Genomic DNA, 21,669 nt, shown 5'->3' on the forward strand with positions numbered 1-21,669 from the left:
TTAAGCCAGTTTCTAAGGTTTGCTGGATTGTTATTTGGTTAAACAGACTTGATTCGCTGTGACTCAAATTTTCTACTTGACAAATACATATATAGTCAGATAAATAGACAGATAGATATGCATACAGAGAGACCATCCTGGTTCCGCTCCCATGCATATAGCACAATGGGCAACAAGCACCCTTCAGCACTCATTATTTCCATAGCAGGTACGGGTTTGGGTTGCTAACCCAAGGCCCAACCCTCCTCAGAGGGTGCACCACACACTCACAAGCATACTCACACCTAGGGCCAATTCAGAGTGTCCAATTCACCTACGGCATGTGTTTGGAATGTGGGAGGAAACCAGAGCACCTGGAGGAAACCCACATGAAAACAGGGAGGACATGCAGACTCCACACAGAAGGCACCCCAGCCAAGAATCAAACCAGAGAACCTTTTGATGTGAGGTGACAATGATAACCGCTACACCACTGCACCATCCTCAGATAGACACATACACACTTATAAATATTTATATATGTATGTATCTACATCTATATCTATATATATATATATATATATATATACATATATGTGTGTGTGTATATATATATATATATATATATATATATATATATATATATATATATATATATATATATATATATATGTATACTCTTACATGCTTTACAGAAAACTATAAAATTCAAAATAAGGGAAGAAACATCACTCTGTGGTACCCAACGCATTTTATACTATTAGATTTTCACTTATTAAAAGGCATTAAAAATCTTGCCATAAGTATCAGTAATGGTTAATAATTTATATAGCTACAGCTGCAACAATTGTATATACATATGATGTGTACATATATTGGGTCAATATTAGAACACCAAACTTTCAAAATTTCAAGTGTTCTAATATCGAACCCTATGAATCGAAAATTTAAAACATCGAAGATACAGAACAGCAAATTTTTTCCTAGGGAAAAAATTTGCTGTTCCAAAACACATACACACAACACAAACACACCAAACAAACAGCAATCCACACACATACACCTAAACTCTTACACCTAACCCTACACTAAACTATACATACACCACTAACTATCCACTTACCTTAACCCAAACCCTAACTCTAAGGTCCGTCACTATTGCACAGTCACCTCACCCGTGCCCTAACCCTAACTCACCTACCCCGCCCTAACCCTCATGTCCACACAATCGTACACTTACCTGACCTGCGCCGTAACTCACCTAACCCGCCCTAGCCCTCACGTCCACGCAATCGCACACTTACCTGAACCCAACCTGTAACTTTCCACCATGGCACTGAAAATACCGAAGCAACAGAAACGGACAACCGAATTCTTTCCCTAGGAAAAAATTAAGTTTTCTATTTCTTCGATATTTTCAGCATTTGCTGAAAACGGGTCGATATTAGAACACTCGAAATTTTGAACATTTGGTGTTCTAATATAGACCCCATATATCTCTCTCTCTATATATTTATATCTATCTATCTATCTATCTATCTATCTATCTATCTATCTATCTATCTATCTGTCTGTCTGTCTTTCTGTTTTAGTGTTTATCCTTACTCTTGAGGTGTAAGTCATGACAAAATGGTTCCCAAAGGACCTATTCACTCTCTCTGTTAACATATCATTTTTGTCATTCTGTTTTTTAAATGTTTTTTTTTTTTTTCGTAGTATCCCATATTCCTACTGGAAACTGGAAAATGTATGTGCTGTTTGGTATTTAACCTTTATGCTGCTTAGATGTCCACAGTTTTGGCTAGATTTATCTACTTTTCAAGGGCTTTTGTAGCTGTTTTCAATGTCTGCAGGTTGAGAGATATGTCTGCATCCAGGAATGGGGCTTTTTATTTACTTATGCAGCTAACACCCTAGTTTTGAAATCTAGACTTTAGTCACTCAGAACTGCAATGATTGCAACACATTTAATATATTATTGCAATTAATCTCATAGGTGGCAAAATACAGAGGTAACTAAGAGGAATAAGATAGTAGGCCTTCTGAGTACAACATACTGAGCTTGCAGTTGCATGGCAAGCATGTAAGGAAATTTCTCTTTTACTTGACTGAACCCTCTTTTTGGTCAGGATGCAGTCAATAATACAACAGATTGATAGAACACATCCTTTCACCCAAGAAACACATGGCAGCCAACAGTATGCATCCAACTGCTCATACATCTATACATATGTCATCCCTGCCCTCCATTAAGAACAGACACCTTGCCAGAAGTCTGCTGTTTTGCACACTTGTTTTCTGTATAAATCTTTTCTGATATGCTGTGTTCAGAATATTAACGTGTGTGTGTGCTGTTGAGAATGTACAATGTGAAGTTGTTCAATCTCGCCATTCATTTTTACACATGGGTTTGGAGCCAATCCATCGGCTCCGAGTCAGCCGCTTTTACAAGCTCAAGGTTTTAGAGTAGCTCGATGCCAAGACCCTATATCCCATGATGCTCTCTGTCTCACTCCAGATCTAGTTTGCCGCTGCAACAGACCGGAGGTCGAGAGAGAGCTTGGGCCAGTATTTCTTTCTTTAATTCAAATTTTTGGATAGTTATCCTTACAATTCCTTGCATAAATAGTGGGTGCTTGGTTAGTAAGCCTTAGTGTGTTGTTTAGACTCTGTCCTTACCGTTTTGATGAATTTCTTCATCTTTTATAGAGCGACTGCTCTTAGGCCGTGTTGGCCGCATTTTTGTTCTTTCCTATCCCGTTAGTACAAACAAAATGAAAACTCCAGCAAAGCTAGAACTTCCACTGAGTGACCTCCCAACCCTCTTGTATCAGAGGCACATGGGATATATGCAAATGATCCTTATGAACATCAGGTGTTTCAACTCATTTGCAATTCTGAATACCCATGACTTGTTTTGTCATTTTACTGGACAACTTCAGTCCAATAACGCCAAACCTCACTAGCTGTGGATATGCATATTTTGGCCTTGTTATGACCTCGTTAGCACAGCACAAGTAGAGTGTTTGACAAAGCATTAAAAACACATGGCTGCTATACCCAGCTGATGTCCATTATCATTAGGGTCACCGCAAAAATATCCCAAACAACAAACTAAAACAATGAGTTAGAAGGTCACTGAAAAAACAACCAGTAAAAACAAAATGAAAACTCCAGCAAAGCTAGAACTTCCACTGAGTGACCTCCCAAACCTCTTGTATCAGACGCACATGGGATATATGCAAATGATCCTTATGAGCATCAGGTGTTTCAGCTAATTAGCAATTCTGAATGCCCATGACTTGTTTTGTAGTTTTACTGTACAACTTCAGGCCAATAAAGCCAAACCCCACTAGCTGTGGATATGCATATTTTGGCCTTGTTATGACCTCGTCAGCGCAGCACAAGCAGAGTGTTTGACTAAGCATTAGAAGCAACAACTGATACAAGAGGTTTGGGAGGTCACTCAGTGGAAGTTTTAGCTTTGCTGGAGTTTTCATTTTGTTTTTACTGATTGGTTTTTCAGTGATCTTCTCACTCATTCTTTTAGTTTGTTGTTTGGGATATTTTTGCGGTGACCCTAATGATAATGGACATCAGCTGGGTATAACAGCCCTGTGTTTCTAATGCTTAGTCAAACACTCTGCTTGTGCTATGCTGACAAGGTCATAACAAGGCCGCTGCCTGACTGTGTGTGTGTGTTTGTGTGTGTGTGTGTGTGTGTGTGTGTGTGCGCGTTACTAGCTAGTCTGATAGTAGATTGGGCTATTTTTTCTTGACTGGTTTGTCTTTATATATATATATATATATATATATATATATATATATATATATATATATATATATATATATATGACTTGTTTGTCTTTAGATACTTATATATATATATATATATATATATATATATATATATATGACTTGTTTTTCACTGGTACATATACTGTTGTTTTTTGATATGGCTGATCAAAAAGAAAAACAAAAATCTGGATTTAAGAAATGCCCTAAGTGTGAGCAGAAAATGTCTATAACTGATCTGCATGTCAGTTGTGTGTACTGTTTGGGGGCAGTCCATCTTCAGGAGGATTGCTCCATTTGCCACTCCTTTAGCAGCAGGGTGTTACTGGAGCGTAGGAGGAAACTGGTAGACAGGGGGTTGCTGAAACCAGATTTGCAAGAATCGTTGGACAAGGCTGACCAGATCTCTAAGTCATTGAAGGGTTCAAAATCCTCAAAAGCTTAGTCGGAGCCAAAGTTGTCGGCTCCAAGCCTTACTGAGAAGGTGTGGTCACCGGTTCCGCAGTCTTTGGAGCCGAGCACCGAGCTGGTGTTTTGGAGCCGGTCCCCGGTATTGGAGCCGGTTTCTGAAACCTTGAGGTCTCCCATTTTTTAGTTGGTGGCTTCCTCGATACCTTCTACTCATTCTTCAAGAACCCTCTCCAAAGTGGATGTGGACCGAGTGGTGTAGAGGCTTCTCGAGAATCCAGCACTGGCCAAATTATTATCGGCTTTGACCCAATGGTTTTGGAGCCGAAGACTAATTTACCTGCTGTTTCTACTCCTCCTCCAAGCTGAGCCAGACCTTCGGAGCAGGGGGAGGTGGAACTGATGATTGTGCCATCAGCTCCGTCAACTCAGACTACTTTGCTGCCATTTGAGGAGTCTGGGAGGCGACACTTTCTGTTCGGTTCTTGGGGAGGAGAGTCGAACCGATGTGTCGGTTCCGACCCTCCAACTCGGAACTTCGGCTCGGATGAGCTTGGCTCCTTCCTCTGGGTCGGAGCCCACTGTGTCGGTGCCAGGGAGGTTGCCATCTTCTTCAGAACCGGCTGCTTCCTCACATTGGAGCAGTGGAGTCTTCATTGCTATGAGGAGGGTTATGTCTTCCAAGACTCCTACATCATCAGGGCCTTTCTCCTCCTCCCCTGAAGTGCCACTCTCTGCCTCTACATCACAGGTCCCTGTAAAGCATCAAGACCCAGAACCTCAGTTAGCCCCATTGGGTGACGCCTGTTCTACTGAGACCTCACCGGAAGCTCCCACTGATGAGTTTCCCAGGAAGAAGCTTTGCAAGAGGAGGCATTTGGACTCCCCACAGGAGTCTATTACATCAGACACTGATTTAAAGGATGAGAAGGGTCCCCACGGCCCCCCTCAAAAGATATCTCCTTTGATGATATCCTTGAAGTCCTGAAGCAGAGGGGTGACTGGCAGTCCATTAGCCCTACTGATGATGAGTCAATGCTCCTGAAGGTCTTTGGGTCTCAACCCTCCACCTCCTGGGTGACTCCACCCTTCGATGAACTCCTGGAGTTGGTGGCTTGAAGGGCATGGGAGTCTCCTGATATTGTGGAACCTGTCCCTCAGAGGCCCAACACATTTATTACTTCACCCCAAGACAAAATGTTCCTTACCAAGGGAGTGCCAGTTGATGCCATGGTGGTGGCGGTGGCCACCAAGAAAGAGATGACTGAAACCTCTTCTACTGTCCATTCTCCTAATAGAGATTCCAGGACGATGGACAGGTATTGGAAATGCATCTTTAGTTCAGCGACTTTTGCTGTGCGATCGCTCAACTATTTGACACATTTTACCTGTCTTCAAAGAGATCTCCTAAAAGAGCTTGGAGATACTCTTCAGGGTAATACAGCTGAAGGTGTCTCCAATAAGGTGATGGCCCAGCTCATTACTCTTAATTCCTCCCTGTGGCTCATTTCTTATGCAGCCGATGGTTCGAGTCGGGCAGCGGGTTCAGCAAAAGCTCTTAGGAGACATTCCTAGATGCGTTTATGCTCCTTTGTGGAAGCCTTCAAGTCTTCCTTCGTTAATACCCCATTTGATGGCTCATCGCTTTTCGGGCCTAAAGTCAAGGAGACCCTCACTAGGTGTGAGCAAGTGGGAAAGACTCTTTCTGCCGTAGGAGTCTGTTTTTCCACCCCTACTAGACCATACCTCAAAGGGCAAAAGGGAGGAAAAATGTGGTTCTGGAAGTCCCAAGGAGCTTTTCAGAACACACATAGTGAACCCCCCCTCCAGTGGCAGAGGAGGGGGTAATAATGGAAGGCGCTGCCCAGCCGGCAGAGGGGGTCTGCAAAACCAGGGCAACAGGGACCAGTTCTTTGGAAAGCCCTACCAGCGCTCCTGAAAGGAGGCCTGACTGTCCTATTCTGGAGGCAGTTGGGGGTCGCTTGTCTTTGTATCCAGATGCCTGGCTAGAAATTACAAAAGATTCTTGGGTACAAAGCATTGTTAACAGAGGATACATCATCCCGTTCTCAAAACCCCCACCTGTTCGAAAGAAAATCCCAGACATTCCACCCAGCCTCAGTGATCAAGCAGCCATAGAAATCCAAAGGCTGCAGGAAAAGAGAGTCATCCAGCCAGTCCCAGCAGACCAAATAGGATCCAGAACCTACTCCAGATTCTTTTTAGTTCCAAAGAAGACAGGGGACTGGATGCCCATTTTGGACCTCAGCAGACTCAGCACCTTTGTAAAGAAGGAGAAGATTTGGATGGTCATGCTTCAAATGATTCTTCCATTCCTAGGAATGGGTGATTGGATGTGTTCTATAGATCTCAAGGATGTGTACTATCATATCAAAATGGCCAGACCATCCAGAGATCACTTGCGTGTCTGGCTAGGAGCCAGTCACTACCAGTTCCGAGCACTGCCCTTTGTACTCACAACAGCCCCCAGAGTGTTTACCAAATGCATGTCAGTGGTTTCAGCTCACCTGAGGCATCTAGGATTCTGAGTGTTTCCATATCTGGATGACTGGCTCCTCACCGCCACCTAATTCAATCCAGGGATCACACTCTCCATCTCTGCTTTCAGTTAGGAATAACTATAAATTTCGACAAGTTTGCATTATCACCATCGCAGCGTATCTCCTTTATTGGACCAGACTTAGACACCACCACCGCCACGGTCAAATTGCCACTGGACAGAATAGTCATTCTTTGGTGACAGGTATCAGACATTCTGATGAGCAAAAAAGTACCAGCCTCTCAAGTGTTGAAACTACTAGTACTATGGCAGCAACGCTCATAGCAGTTCCTCTGGGGCATATGCACATGAGAATACTTCAATGGTTACTCTTCATCCAGTGGTCTTACCAACAACATCCAATGTCATTCTTGATAATGATTACAGATTCATGCAGAAAGGATCTTCACTGGTTGTTGACCAGCCATCATGTAACAGTAGGTCACCCTTTTGTTCTTCCCCCACCATCAGCCACGGTGATCACGGATGCTTCTCTGATAGGGGGGGGGGGTTCAGGGAAGAATAGCCCAGGGCACCTGGTCAGAGACAAAGTCATAGTTGCACATAAATGTCCTGGAGTTGAGAGCAGTACTTTTGCCGTTGCAGTATTTCCATCACTATCTACCTCTGGGGACGATTGTGATCCAGACTGACAACATGTCTGTGGTCTGGTACGTCAACAAGCAAGGGGGAACCAAATCTTACCTCTTATGTCAAGAGGCTCTGAGAGTTTGGCAGTGGGCTGTATCCACCTGGTGCTTTCTGATAACAACGCACATCATGGGGAAATCCAACGTGATTGCGGACAAATTGAACAGAGCCATTCTGATGTCGCACGAGCAGTCCCTCAAAGATGAGGTTGCAGAGATGATTTTCCGCAGATGGGGGCCAGCCTTGCTGCAACCTGTTTGCATCCCCTATGAATGCCAAATGCAGAAGTAACTTTGCCCTGAATCGCCCACCAGGGGACAACCCAAAGGAGTCACTCGTACACAATTGGCCCCTGGGACTCCTATATGCCTTTCCACCAATTCCCCTGATTCCGAAATTCTTGCAGAAAGCCAAAGCCCTGGGGAGGACTGTAATTTTAATAGTCCCGTTTTGGCCTCGACAGATTTGGTTTTCCTTCCTTCGACTCTACCAACTGGAGGAACCTTGGATTCTGGACCCAGTTCCAGATCTGATGACACATTCGTCAGGGGCTCTTCATCCTTCTCTTCATTCCCTCAGATTGACAGCTTGGCTGCTCCAATTCCCAACTTAGCCAGGTCTCACGATTTCTCCTCGGAGGTACAGCACATTCTTGTATCCTCTCATAAAGCTTCCACCAGAAAATTGTACACCAGCAAATGGAAGCGATTTGCCTTTTGGGCTTCCCAAAATAATATTGACCCTTATGTCACCCCAGTTGCTAGCATTTTGGAATTCCTGACCAAGCTTTATAATGAAGGTGCTGCAGCTGCTAGTATAAGAGTTCAGTTGGCTGCAATTTCAAATTTTCACCTCGGATCTGAAGGTTCTAACCTAATGTCTCACAGACTATGTAGGGCCTTCCTAAAAGGTACAATACATCTTAGACCGCCTGTTAGACAACCTTGTACTCCTGGGAATCTGAATTTTGTGTGTCATGGATTATTCTTCCTCCCTTTGAGCCTGCATCATCCTGTCATTTAAAATTTCTCTCTTGGAAAACTATCTTCTTGGTAGCCATTACCTCAGCACGTAGAGTGTCCGAACTTCAGGCTGTATCTATCAAACCCCCATATTTGGTGTTTCATCCCAACAAAATGTCACTGAGGACTAACCCTTCCTTCCTTCCAAAGGTGTGTTCTGAGACTAACCTGAATCAAACTATTGAACTCCCAACTTTCTTCAGTAGCCATCTAACAAGTTGGAGTATATGTTGCATAAGCTGTATGTTCACAGACAATTAAGATTCTGTTTGGACAGAACAAAAGAATTCTTTGTTTCTCATGCTGACACAAAGAAAGGGCTACCAGTATCCAAAGTTACTCTTTCCAGATGGTTAACTGACTGCATAAAATTCACATATTCCTTAGTGAATCAACCATTAGAACATAGCGTGAAAGCGCATTCCACTAGGGCTGTTTCTACTTCCTCAGCTTATGTGGCTAGGCTGCCTTTGGGCACTCTGTGCAGCTGCCACTTGGTCTAAGCCGCATACCTTCATCATGCATTACAAAGTAGATAGGGCCTCCAGGGACAGGGCTTCCTTTGGTTCCACTGTCCTCAGGAATATACTCCTGTGAGCCACCCAGGATTAGGGTGCTTGGGACGCTACCCATGTGTAAGAATGAATGTCGAGATTGAACAACTTCACATAAAGAAGTTATGTACTTACCATAACATTCCATGTGAGTTGTTCACCTCACCTTCATTCTTACATTCCCACCCTCCTTCCCCCTCCAGGCTTCTCGAAGAACGAGTAAGACTTTGCGGTCTGGTGGGTCTTGTTCTAGGATTTCTTACTCCTGCTGGAGTACCTTTTATATGTTGTCATGTTATACATGCTGGGATCAGCAAACTAGATCTGAGGTGAGACAGAGAGCATCATGGGATAGGGTCTTGGCCTCAAGCTACTCTAAAACCTTGAGCTTGTGAAAGTGGCCGACTCAGAGCAAATGGATCGGCTCCAACCCATGTGTAAGAATGAAGGTGAGATGAACAACTCACATGGTATGTACATAGCTTCTTTTTTCTGTGTGCACGTGCGCATGTGTGTGTGTGTGCATGTACAGGTGAGACTGTACATTTGTGTGTGTGTGTGTGTGTGTGTGTGTGTGCGCGCGCGTGTGTGCATGTACGTGTGCAGGTGAGAATGTACATTTGTGTGTGTGTGTGTGTGTGTGTGTGTGTGTGTGTGTGTGTGTGTGTGTGTGTGTGTGTGTGTGTTGGTAGGAGGAGGCTGTTAGTATGTTCTCTACAAAGTTTCCCTCCTCTGAAGACATGATGTGCAATGTGTTAAGACAGATGCTTGAACATATAAGTGCACAACTGTGATATGTAGACAGTCAGAAATGCTAGAGATTAAAGAAGCCCACTTGTTACTGACCTTAGCTTTTTCTAGGTCAGTTAAGTAGTGCTGGGACTCTTAGCTCTCCTCCTTTGTGAGGATAGTAGATATTTACATGCAAATTCCCTGGGCCTCCCCTTAGCTTGCAAGTAACTGCTAATTAATCCCATGTTACTGAGGGTCCTAACACTAAACTGCACAACTTAATACTAAAAGCAGATATCAGAAATAGGGAAAAGTAACATGTACATTACAGAATGCCTTCTGGAATTATGAAATATACTTTCCCCTTAAATTCATAAGTCAGTAATGAACCTCCTTCAAAAATAATCTTGATGTTTACATGGGAAGTTGGAAATGTCAATATGGAGTTATGGAAATTCAGCTTTCAGTAAGACCAAGGGGTTGCAAGATTCCTAAGTGAGCCTGTGATCTGAAGAACCTGGGACACAAGTGGTGCTTTTAGATTGTATCTCCCTTGCATCACTGGATTGTCCTAGCATTAACTATATTTTAATAGGACTTGGACTTAACAGAGGACTGTTTCATTTGCTACAGTCATGACAAATCTAAAATTAACTATGTGAATTTCACATATGTTGTCCAGGAATTATGATGGCAAGAAATATATTCTATTTCCCACTTTATAAGAGCGTTTTATTAAATCTTGCTCAGCTTATTGTTAGGTTCATAGGTAGGTACTAGGCTATTGGCCCTAGGGCCTATATAAGCATAGCCAAAAAGGTACCCTGGCTTTCGCCACCCAAGAAAATTATGTTCCTGTGCCCCTGTCGAGCAGAGCCACAGAGGTAATCCCTGGGGTGAAGTTCCTATTTCCCATCCAATCATCAAGATTTTTCTTGAAGAGTGCTAATGAGGAGCTTTGTTTGATACAGACAGGTAGTTTGTTTCAGAGTATGGGAAGTCTCTGGGACAGGAATCTATCCCACAAGCACATTCTGTTTATTGTGGTGACAAGGTTTAGGTCCCTAGAGCGTGTATTGGGATTTCTTTAAGTGGAGCATGTCCAACAGTTCTGGGCTTGACATAGCTTTGTATGTTAGGCAGAGATCACCTCTGAATATGTGATATGCGATGGAGTAAAGCTGGAGTTTTTTGAGATGGTCTGCATAGGGCATCTATTTGAGGTCGGTAATCCTCTTTGTGAGGTATTTCTGCAGCCTTTCCAGCTAATGTAGATGTCTTGTGAGGTACATACCAAAAGGGGCATTGTACTCTATAATGGGTCTAATGAGTGACGAGTAGAGGGGAACAATGACCTCTTTTTTCCTGGATGAGAAACCTTTTGTGATGAGGTGTGCCACATAGAAGGATTTCCTGACCACTGTGGCAATGTGATTATCAAAAGTGACACTACTGTCCACATGTGTCCCAAGGTCTCTTATCACACTTTCAGTGTTATGTAGACTACCACCTATGTGGTAGCTCATGGGTACAGAGTTTTTACCAAAGGGGATGACAGTGCACTTTTTGGCATTGAGCTTGAGCCCATGGCTTTGACACCAGGCATCTGTCTCAGTGAGGCTCTTTTGTAGGATGTCCACATCGTTAGGAGTTTCGATTATGGTTCCTAGTTTGCAGTCATTTGCGTACTTCATTAGCCAAAGACCTTCTGTGTAAGCCTGTACTTCAGAAAAGTAGATACCAAATAGGAGAGGACCCAGGACTGAACCCTGTGGTACTCCACTTGTCACTGGTCTAAAGTCGGATTTGGAGTCTGCTTCTTTCACAGTGTGGGTTCTGTCAGTGAGCCATTTGGCAACCCATCTTGTGACATTGGGAATTATACCTAGTTTACTGAGTTTATCTATAATTCCAGAGTAGGGGATGGTGTCAGAAACCTTGGTGAGACCTAGATAGGCTGTGTGAACCACGTTAACCTTGTCTTCGGCTTTGGTGACTGCTTCAAAGAAGTCTATCAGGTTTAGGAGACATGATCTGCCTTTTACAAACCTGAACTAGGTGGGGTCCAGAGTTTGGAGATTAACACTGTCTTTTTTTATAAGTTCCATGATAATACGTTCTATGGCCTTGCAGAACATGCTCGTTAGGCTAATGGAGCGGTAGTTCCTGGGGTCCATGGTGGCTCCCCCTTTGTGGAGTGGGTTAACTGTCACTGTGTGCCATTCAGTGGGGACAAAGCCTGAGGTGAGGCTATGATTGAACATGGTGCTTAGGTGGGGTGCCAGTTCATTCTGTAGTTTGTGTAGAACACAGCCTGGGATGTTGTCAGGTCCCATGGATGCTGTGTTCTTAGCTTTGGAGAGTGTGTTTTTTACCTGTGCAGCCGTGATTACAGGAATGTTACATTCTTCCGGTATAGAGATGGGCCCTTTATGGGGTGAGAGGGGGTAAAGTTAGCACTGAACCTATCTGCCAGGATGTTGGCAATAACAGTTGGTTTTGTATATTTAGTGCCATTGTACTGTAACTCAGAGCAGATCTGAGAGTTGCCATTTAGATTCTTGGCATAGCTGTAGAATGCTTTGTCATTGTCTTTAGAATCAGTGATGATTTTGTTTTTGTAACTAGCTTTGGAGGATTTTATGAGGGATCTCAGCTTCTTACTGAGGCTGACAAGGGGGTTCCTCCAATCATGGGATTTTACTCTTTTTTGCAACAGTTTCTTTCTTCTGTTGCAGAGTTTGTTTATGGCAAGGGACCACCAGGTTGGCTTGCTTTCTTTGGAGGATAGCATCTTGATTTTGTTAGGGATAGCATGCTCCATGCACTTGTGTAAGTGTTTATAAAGTGCATTTGTGTAGGATTCAGCAGTCGTACTTCTGTTATCCGTCTACATGGGTGTCATGAAGTTTGCCACTTCTGCTTAAGAAGTGTGAAGTTGGCTTTGGAGAAAATTTTTTACAGTGGTTTCCCTAATGGGGGGTGGGGGCAGGATGTGGATGTCTAGGGTGATTAGCTTGTGGTCGGATCTGACCAACGAGGAATTGACCTCTAGTGTGGAACACCGGTTGCCCATGTTGGTAATGACCAGGTCTAGGATATTGCTGCCTCTTGTGGGGGTGTGGATAAGTTGATCCAAGGCATTGGAATTTATGAATTCCAGAAAACATTGAGCAAAAGAGTTGGTACTTGAGTAGTTTTCCCAGTTAATGGTGGGGTAGTTGAAATCGCCCATTATTAGGTCTTGGGTTGTACCCTAATATTTTCCAGTGTATCAAGAAATGAGGAGTGGGAATCCAGGGGTATGGTGGGGGATCTGTAGCAAGTTACAATTTGGATTGTGGTCTTGCCCAGAGTTAGTTGCACTTGGATAATCTCGGATGCATTATGCTGAGCAACTAGTCTGGAGATGTGGATACCTTAATGAATATGGACATACCTCCACCTTTAGTGTTTCAGTCCAGGTTAGGTGGCTGAAAGGTGTGGTATGAATTATAGCCTGGTAATGCAGGGGTGCTCTCTGCAGCCTTGAACCAGGTCTCTGTCACTGCACAGATGTTGATGTTCTCCATTTTAAGGAGTGCCTTGAGTGAATGCATTTTGAGGTTTAGACTTCTAGCATTGAGCAGCATTACCCTTAGATTTTGCTTGCTTGTACCTGTTATGGTGGTGAATTTGTCCTTTGAACCTTGCCTAAAAAAGGCACTATATGGGGTTGCAAGAGCCTTAGCCAGTATCCGGAATCCCAAGGGCGACAGGTGCAGGCCATCTCTGGCAAAGCATTGTGGTCTTTCGATCATGATATCCCAAGCAGACAGATACTCAATCCCCTTAGAATGACACCAGAAGCTTAGCCAATTGTTGAATTTTGTCCTTGTACTGTGGTATCATTCTGGGTAATGGCAAAATGCTACTCAGGGCTAGGGGCATACCTGTCTGGGCTACAAGATCGGAGAGCTGCTCCATGTCCCTTTTTATGTAGTCTAGGAAGATACATCTGAGGTCATTCACACCAACATGGACAATGACAGAGTCATATCTGTACGTGTTGTGGAGTGACCTGTGTGCGTGCATTATGTGGCGGATCCTGGCACCTGACAGGCAGCTAACAGTAACTTTCTCCTTGTTTAGCCTGGTGAGTGGAACATCAGTGTGTCTGACTATAGAGTCACCTGTGACTAGAGTATTGGATATGTTGTTATGCCTTATGGGCTGTGGTTGAGTGGCACACTGAGTTTGTGGGCTATATATCATTTGGGATGTGTTGGGGGGTGGAGGTTGCTTGCATTTCTGCTTTGGAAGTCTATGTTGATTGAGCAGATTTTTATTGAGAGCCTCCATGAATATAGGTGTGTGTTTTGTGTTTATATGTGTGTGTTTTGGTGGTGTAGGTTTTGAGGGACTATGTGATGAGTCTGGTGTGGTCCAAGTGTTTACCATCTCCTCTTGACTGACTAGTCCAGTCTTGGGTGAAGAGAGCTTTGCTTCCAGTTTAGCTATATAAGTGCATCTCTCACAGGTTGTAGTGTTGGGTAGTAGGAGGAGAGGGTTGTCTGTGTACATAAGGCAATTGTTGTATTGCCCCAAGATGCCCAGATTCATCAGGTAGACAGGAGAAAACACCGGGAGCTGACCCATAGACATGCCTGGATAGGTGCTTATTTATTAAGTACTAAAAACTGTTTTCCTGTAGACAAGTGAGGAAAGTTGAGTGCTGTAGTAATTTGTAGATTATTTAGTGCTTACAATGAGTTTCGAAGAAGTGCTGAGCTCAAAAAAACAGATTTGAGTGCTAAAACTAAAACTGGCTATTTCTAAGGGAAAATTTGAAGAGCAGACTTTATGGCACTGGGAATAGTTTAACCCTCGGTAAACGGCGATGCGTAAAGTGTATTTTTTTAATATAACAGTAGCAAATGAGCAAACTGATTTAAACAAATTAACCAATTAACCAATAAAAAGCTAACAACTGAGCCCCCATTCCAGCAGTCTTTGATCAGGCAAGTTCTAACTGCACACTCCTGCCACATAACTTAATTGCAACACAAAAAGCTTGATGAGCTATATCATAAAAGGTGATTCTGACACTGTGGTTTTAGCAGGCTTAGTAATAGTTACCTACTGGAGAATTTGTGCTAGGAAACTATTCACATCTTCTGTACATTTACTAATCTTAATTGCCAATTCAAAATATGCAAATATAGTTAGATAATACATGATACTGGCTTCCACACTGATTACAGTTGAAGGTGTGACAGAGCTTTTTACTTAGTCATCCTACACAAACATATATGCAATAAACCTTATACAAACAATAACTAATTGCATTTTATTATTTGTATTTTCTGTAGACATGCCTAAAAAGTACGCTTTTTTCTTACTTCTCTTTCCAGTAGCATTGTTTTTGTGAATAGCACACATCTTTTAAAAATGCTAATGGCTTGTTGAGCTACAATATTTTACATGTCCAAAATGTGGATCCACAACTGTTGAGAGCTGCGAAGCTGAAAAGCTGATTAGAGTTAATATTAAGAGGCAGAACTTGTTTTCACAGAGGAATGAATGAATGTGTAGTCTAGTGCTTTCTGAATTTAATGAGCTCTGGATGATACTGCAAAAAGCTTTAGTACCAAGTTAAGATTCCACTGTATGAATTCTTGAATTGGATAGCTTTAGAGCAGGGTTCATAGTATTTGCAGAAATGCTAGACAGGAACCATAAATTGAAAAAGAACACAATTGATCATCAATGGAAGCAAGTGTATCATCATCAGAAGTTATGTAGTTTTTGCCTTACCTTTCCCTCTGCACATCTAGTTCCTTTCTTCACATAACCAGGATCTGGGACATCTGATCCTAAGTTAAAGGCTGCGTTTGCACATTTAGAATTCCCGATCGTTGTCAGACTCACCCCAGCACCAGATGGAAGATCTTGTAAATTGATATCGGTGCACTGAAGTTTACCACACATGACATTTCTGAAAAACATGAAAGTGGTTATTGGCTGTATTCTATAACTATACATTCTTCTAACTTAAATTTTAAAAAGTAATGTATGTAAGTATTACAATTAATTATTTTCTTATACAACCCTCCCACCTAGTCTGGTAAGTGGTGAGCAGGCCTGTAGTAAAGTGGCCTCAAGAATATGGAACTTTCTGGTGCACAAAATAAGAAAGAGATCAACACCTATCAACAATTCATGAAGATATATATGTACCCACCTCTAAGAACTAAACAAATGCAATGGCTCTCAAGATAAAGGAGAAAGAAATATGGCAGATTTTGAAAGGGATATTGTTTGAATGTAAAAAAAAAAAAATGAAGAAAAAATATTTGGCATCAGGATCTAGACATTCAAGGTCAGAAGGAAATATTTTAATAAGAGCAAGATAATTGAAATTAGAAACAAAAATATAAATAAATGGAAACTGAAGTAAATAACCTGGACAAACAAAATAAACATAGTGTGAGACAAATTCAAGGAAATTTATATAAAATATTGAACATAATAGGAAACTGTTTTACAGATATAAAAGATTTGGTAGGAATAAAGACATACAAATAGCTAAAGTATTTGTAGATTCTAAAACATTTTCTCATATACAAATGATTGTAGCTATATTTACAAAATGTTATGTAAAACTGTTTGGTTCCACAAAGAAGGAGGTGATTTGTGATAGTACTATCCAGATAATTCAGATACTGAAATTAAATTAGATTATGTTTAAAAAGTGCTAAGCAAATTGCATCCTAGTAAAAACAAAGGGAGGAGACAAAATTAGTAATAAAGACCTGAGAGGTAGTTAGTAGGCAAGCAGTGTAGAAGATCATTGAAGAGCCTAGCCCAATTTTCCAATTGCCCCAGAGCACTTGGAGGGACTTATTCAAAGTCATACAGTGGACAAATAAATGCTGAGAGAATGAAATCTGAAACCCCAAGTAGCAGCTCATTAGCAGTTAATAGTATTAATCTTCTGCACTTAACTGCCAGACTAAATGACGGTGGAAAGAATCAAACCCTGTACCACGGGCACAGGAAAGGGTTCATAGCTTCAGTCCTCTGTGCTGTCACATGTCAATGTTAACTTATAGCACCTTTACATAGGTTATTCATTAGTTTATTTAAATATGGAGCAATTCCTCAAGACTGGAGTCACACACTTGTCAGACCCATCTTCAAGGGGAAAGGGAAATAAGAAATAGAATTAACCCAGAGTCATCTAGAGCCACAACTCCCCCTCCCCCTTCATATTGTGGAGAAATAATGACAGATGTGATCTTGGATAAATTGCTGTTAGAGTTAGAAACCATATACCAATATGCATTATGTTGAAAACAGATCTATGAATTCATGTAGCATGATGTTGTACAATAACATAAAAACAGCTGTAAATGAGAGTATGTTCTAAGAATTATCGTCAGTCTTTGATAGGGGTGCACATTAAACAATGATCAACAAGTCAGAGCAACTAGATATTAAAGTAGTATTGATAAAGTGGACAGCTGCAAGGCTTCCAGATAGGATGTGGCAAGTATATAACGACTAGACAAGTGAAATTCAAGGTGTCCCACGGGCTCTATCCTGGGTTCATACTTGTTAAGTTTGTATCTTACTGGTTATTTTTCATCTAAGGTATTCAACAGTATGTAGTCAGATGACTTGAAAATTGGAAAACTGATCACATTGGATACAGTTAAGTATTACTTATCCAAAGACCTTAATTAACTACAGCCCAAGTTGTGGCTGAAAGTCACAAAACCAGCTTACCTACCTGGTCACTGACACTGTGAATAAATACCAACATACTTCAACAGGAACTCAAAGTTGAATACTTAATGTAGCTATTTTAAATAGTTGACTAATGATAAGATGAACATTCATAATAGTGACACCATAATGTTGACAATTCAAAATAAAGAACAATTAGAAGATCTAAAATCACTAAAGAAATCTTAGACTGCACTCATTGTGATTGGCCAGAGGGCTATTTTGCTTGTTTACTGGTTTTCTGAGTTAGTTTATTTTTGTGCAAGGCTTGGCATCATACAATGATGGTTAGTAGTGCCCTGTATTGATGCAGCACTTAGAATTTAAATTTTCCCATAAAATTACCTCTGAAATTTTCTCTATACTTAGTTGGGCAAAGAGTAGCTAGCTTACACACTAAGGATGACTATCCCATACATTTATTCTTAAATAGTCTTTTTTTGTTACCTTTGACCTCATTTATACCAGCTTAGCCCTTACTGTCCCAAATTAAATGTTAGGTCTGCCAGCATCCATCTACTCCCCTCCCCAGAATCTCTACAGTATTGCTAGGACCGATCATGGGTCATAAGAGTGTCCTGGGGGCTTGGCAGTCCAAGGGCAACTTGCTTCTTTGGACAATGCCTACCCTTAGGGAGTGTCACCAGTGAGCAGCCTCCCCCTAGGGTGGACACAGCCTCCTCCTACTCACTCTATCAGTCAATTAAGCTACTCACCTAGGGCTTCATCACTTTATGCCACTGGAGCGGTTAGTCTTAGATAGTCTTGATTGTAGTCTATGCTCTTATAGCACTCAGACTAGCCAACTGTGAACCCCTTTTGTACCATTCCCTTGTAAATCACATAATAAGGATCTGTAACCATGGATATGCACTTTCCTACTACTTCTGCAGCCCCTTTGGTGGATATGGATGTCCTGAGGCAATGTAACATTTGTTTCTTGTATACTGACAAATATCTAATTCTAATCTACTAATTAAACAAACTGATATGGTATATAAGAGATATATTTACACAGTGCCACTGGAAGCAAGGTTCACACAAACAAACACTAATAATATGAAACAGGTTGTCAGAAATATTGACACTATAGCCGCCACACATAGTATGGACTAGACACACAGACCCACATATGCAGAGGCTCTTAAATTTAATCTTCTAAAACCCCAAAGGTGTCCCAGATATTGTACTTACAATAAGTATCTTCAGCAACCTCAGTGACACTCCACCAAAACAACACCCACCACAGCACTAAAGGCCACAGCTCATGGCATCTCAACTTCTAAGCCCATAAGGCAAACCACTGCACAACCCAATATTCTGGTCCTAGGAGACTCAATTGTATGGCACAAAAAATGTCCCAGTCACCCAACTGTCCTTACTGGTCAGGTTATATCATAAAGCTGTTTCCTTCGAAATAAAAATGAAACTTGGGAACCCAGCTAAGTCTGGAACTTTTAGAAATTATTCTAAGGCAAACTTCCTACTATTAAGTGACACCCTAGTAAAATTTCATGCCCCCAACACTGAGAATGCCACTGCCTATGCAGATTTGTTAATGGAAATCCTGTTCAATCATGTTAATGGCTGCATTGAGACAACTGTCCCTATCCAGAATAAGCACAGGACAAAAAACAAGCCACCCTGGTGGAATCCAAACATCAACAATGGAAAAGAATCATAACAAAAATTAGTAAGTGGAATGCCCAGCAAGGTAAATACTTGCTCATCAATCTAAACAAGTAATTCAGGAGGCTAATCAAGTCTAGTAAAAAACATATATGAGGAAAAGATAATCACAGGGCATCCTTCAGCTATGTCCACAACCTCAAAGGCAATACATAACAATATGCCAAACTAATTTTAAGTGGAGATATGTACACTGAACAGGACGATATAGCAGATATACTGGCTGACAGATTTACTCCAATTTTATCCCCCCCACTGACAACCTGCAAGAAATACTCTCAAATATAACTCCCCCAGCGTTCACCAAGTAACAGGTCTTCAATTCACTCTCTAAGGGCAAGAATAGTGGGCCCCAACAATATCCTAGGATACCTTGATAATAGCATGAAACATAACCTGTCAGGATCATTAGAATTCCTATTCAACTATAGCCTTCAGACAGGCTAGAGAAATAGACTGTAATGGTTACCCATCTGCACAAGGGTAGACCATTTAGGGATCCAGGTAACTACATACTCATAAGTCTGACTAATCTCATAAGCAAAGCCATGGAAAGATTTATCATGGAAATGATAAACAAAGACATAAGAAATCTTCAGACACTGGGTGCAACCCAGTTTGGTTTCTTCAGGGCAGGTTATATTTACTCAGCCTAGTGGACTTCTTTGAGAAGTTCACAAAAGCAATGAATGAGGGCAAAATGGTGCATACTGCCTACCCTGATCTGACCAAAGCATTCAACACAATGCTGCACTTGGGCATTGTAGATAAACTCACAAAATTAGGTATAAGATCCTACATCACCTGCTGGATAGCCAGCTGGCTCACAGATAAGACTCAATAAGTTAGGATAAGAGAATTTACCTCCACAAAGAGGCCAGTCTGCAGCAGAGTCCTTCAAGGCTCATTTGTAGTATCTATTTCTCTGAAGTCAAGGCCAGCATCAATGGCTTCTGGCTGACCAACTTTACAGACAATTAAAAACTAGGTGCAGTCATAAAATCCCCCAAAAGCACAAATGCTCCCAAGAAGGTGTGAGCTACACTAATAACTAATGCCAGAGCCACAGTCTAAAAGTTCATGCCAAGAAATGCATAATAGTATCCTTTGGCAAGATGACCACTCCTGGAAGCAACCATATTGATAATACACCCATAAGAGTAGAAGTAGTAGTCAGTGATTCGGGAATGCATGTAGAAAGAAACCTAATTTTGACCATCATGTCTACAGTAGAAAAGACATCATTCTGTGTTGCACAACTTATACACATAGGTATGGCATCTGGGTCCAAGGATGTTCACTGTCTGCTGTACTTGGCCTTCATCAGATGAATCATGGAGTACAACACCCACTTTGGTATGAACCTGACCAGGTGTGTGCAACAACTGGACCATCTGCAGAGGTTCCTCACAAAAAGAATACAAGGTATAAACAACATGTCAAAATAAATTTGAAAGCAGAGATCCCTTCCACCCAAGGTACCTTTAGAAATTTGTTTAAGACAAACTACCTACTCCTAAGTGATATATTAGTGTGCTTCAGTTCTCCACCAAATCCAGTTAATGCCACTGAATTTGCAAAAATGTACACCACCATCACACTATATCAGCATGTAAATAGCAGCATAGATGCATATGTACCCTGTAGGAACCTGTGCAGGGCAAACTCCAGAAACAAGCCCACATAGTGGAACCATAATATTAATAAGCTTTATAATAAAGGGAAATTATTTTTTACTAAAAATAAAAAGAGTAATTCTGAAAATGTTAGAGCCCTTGTAATTGAAATAAACAAACAACTTAAGAGCTTAATAAAATCCACAAAAGATATGTTTGAGGCTAAAAGAGCTACCCAAGCCAAAGACAACCACAAGGCATTTTTAGTTATGTTCATAATCTTGAAAGCACAACACAGCAATGAACTGAATTGATTGTGAATGATGTTACCTACACTGAGGCTACAGATATAGCGAACCTCATGACCAATAAGTTTAGATCTAACTTTTACCCTCCTTCCCCTCCATCTGTTCCTCAAGATTTACCTGAAACTGGCTCGCCTCCAGCTATCACATAAGACCAAGTCCTAAAAATGTTATCAAAAGCTAAAAATACTGCATTGATGGTTCTTGACAATATCTCTGGATACAGCTTAAATAGTATGAAGCATCATTTAGCCACACCCCTAACAACAATGTTCAGTCTCAGTCACCATACACCAAACAAATAAAGAACAGCTACAGTGATTCCCCTGCATAAGGGGGGGGGGGCATTCCTTAGACCCAGGCAATTACAGACCCATAAGTCTGACCAGCTTCTTATTCCATGGAAAGGCTTATTATGGAACTAATCCATCAGGAGATAGGCAACCTCCAAACAATGGATTTGTCTCAAGTTTGGATTCATCAAGTACAGGTCATCATAGCTCTTAACCTTCCATGTCCAAAATGAGGAACACTAGCCCTCATAATGTGGAACAAATGGGCAAAATGTGGAACGCATACTAATGGCTT

The 21,669-nt window shown here is 41.5% G+C and overlaps 1 protein-coding gene across 1 annotated transcript in view; it reads right to left on the reverse strand.

The window, feature by feature from the left end:
* Window positions 1–21,669, reverse strand: part of LOC122788965 (disintegrin and metalloproteinase domain-containing protein 9-like) — a 1,117,261-nt gene that overhangs the window by 182,840 nt on the left and 912,752 nt on the right. The window contains exon 16 of the mRNA XM_044056033.1: window positions 15,498–15,678. Coding sequence (XP_043911968.1) covers window positions 15,498–15,678 — 181 coding nt within the window. The remainder of the gene's footprint in view (window positions 1–15,497; window positions 15,679–21,669) is intronic.

This window comes from Protopterus annectens, chromosome 14.part0, assembly GCF_019279795.1.
Source record: "Protopterus annectens isolate FY-2018-M chromosome 14.part0, PAN1.0, whole genome shotgun sequence".
Taxonomy (NCBI): Eukaryota; Metazoa; Chordata; order Ceratodontiformes; family Protopteridae; genus Protopterus; species Protopterus annectens.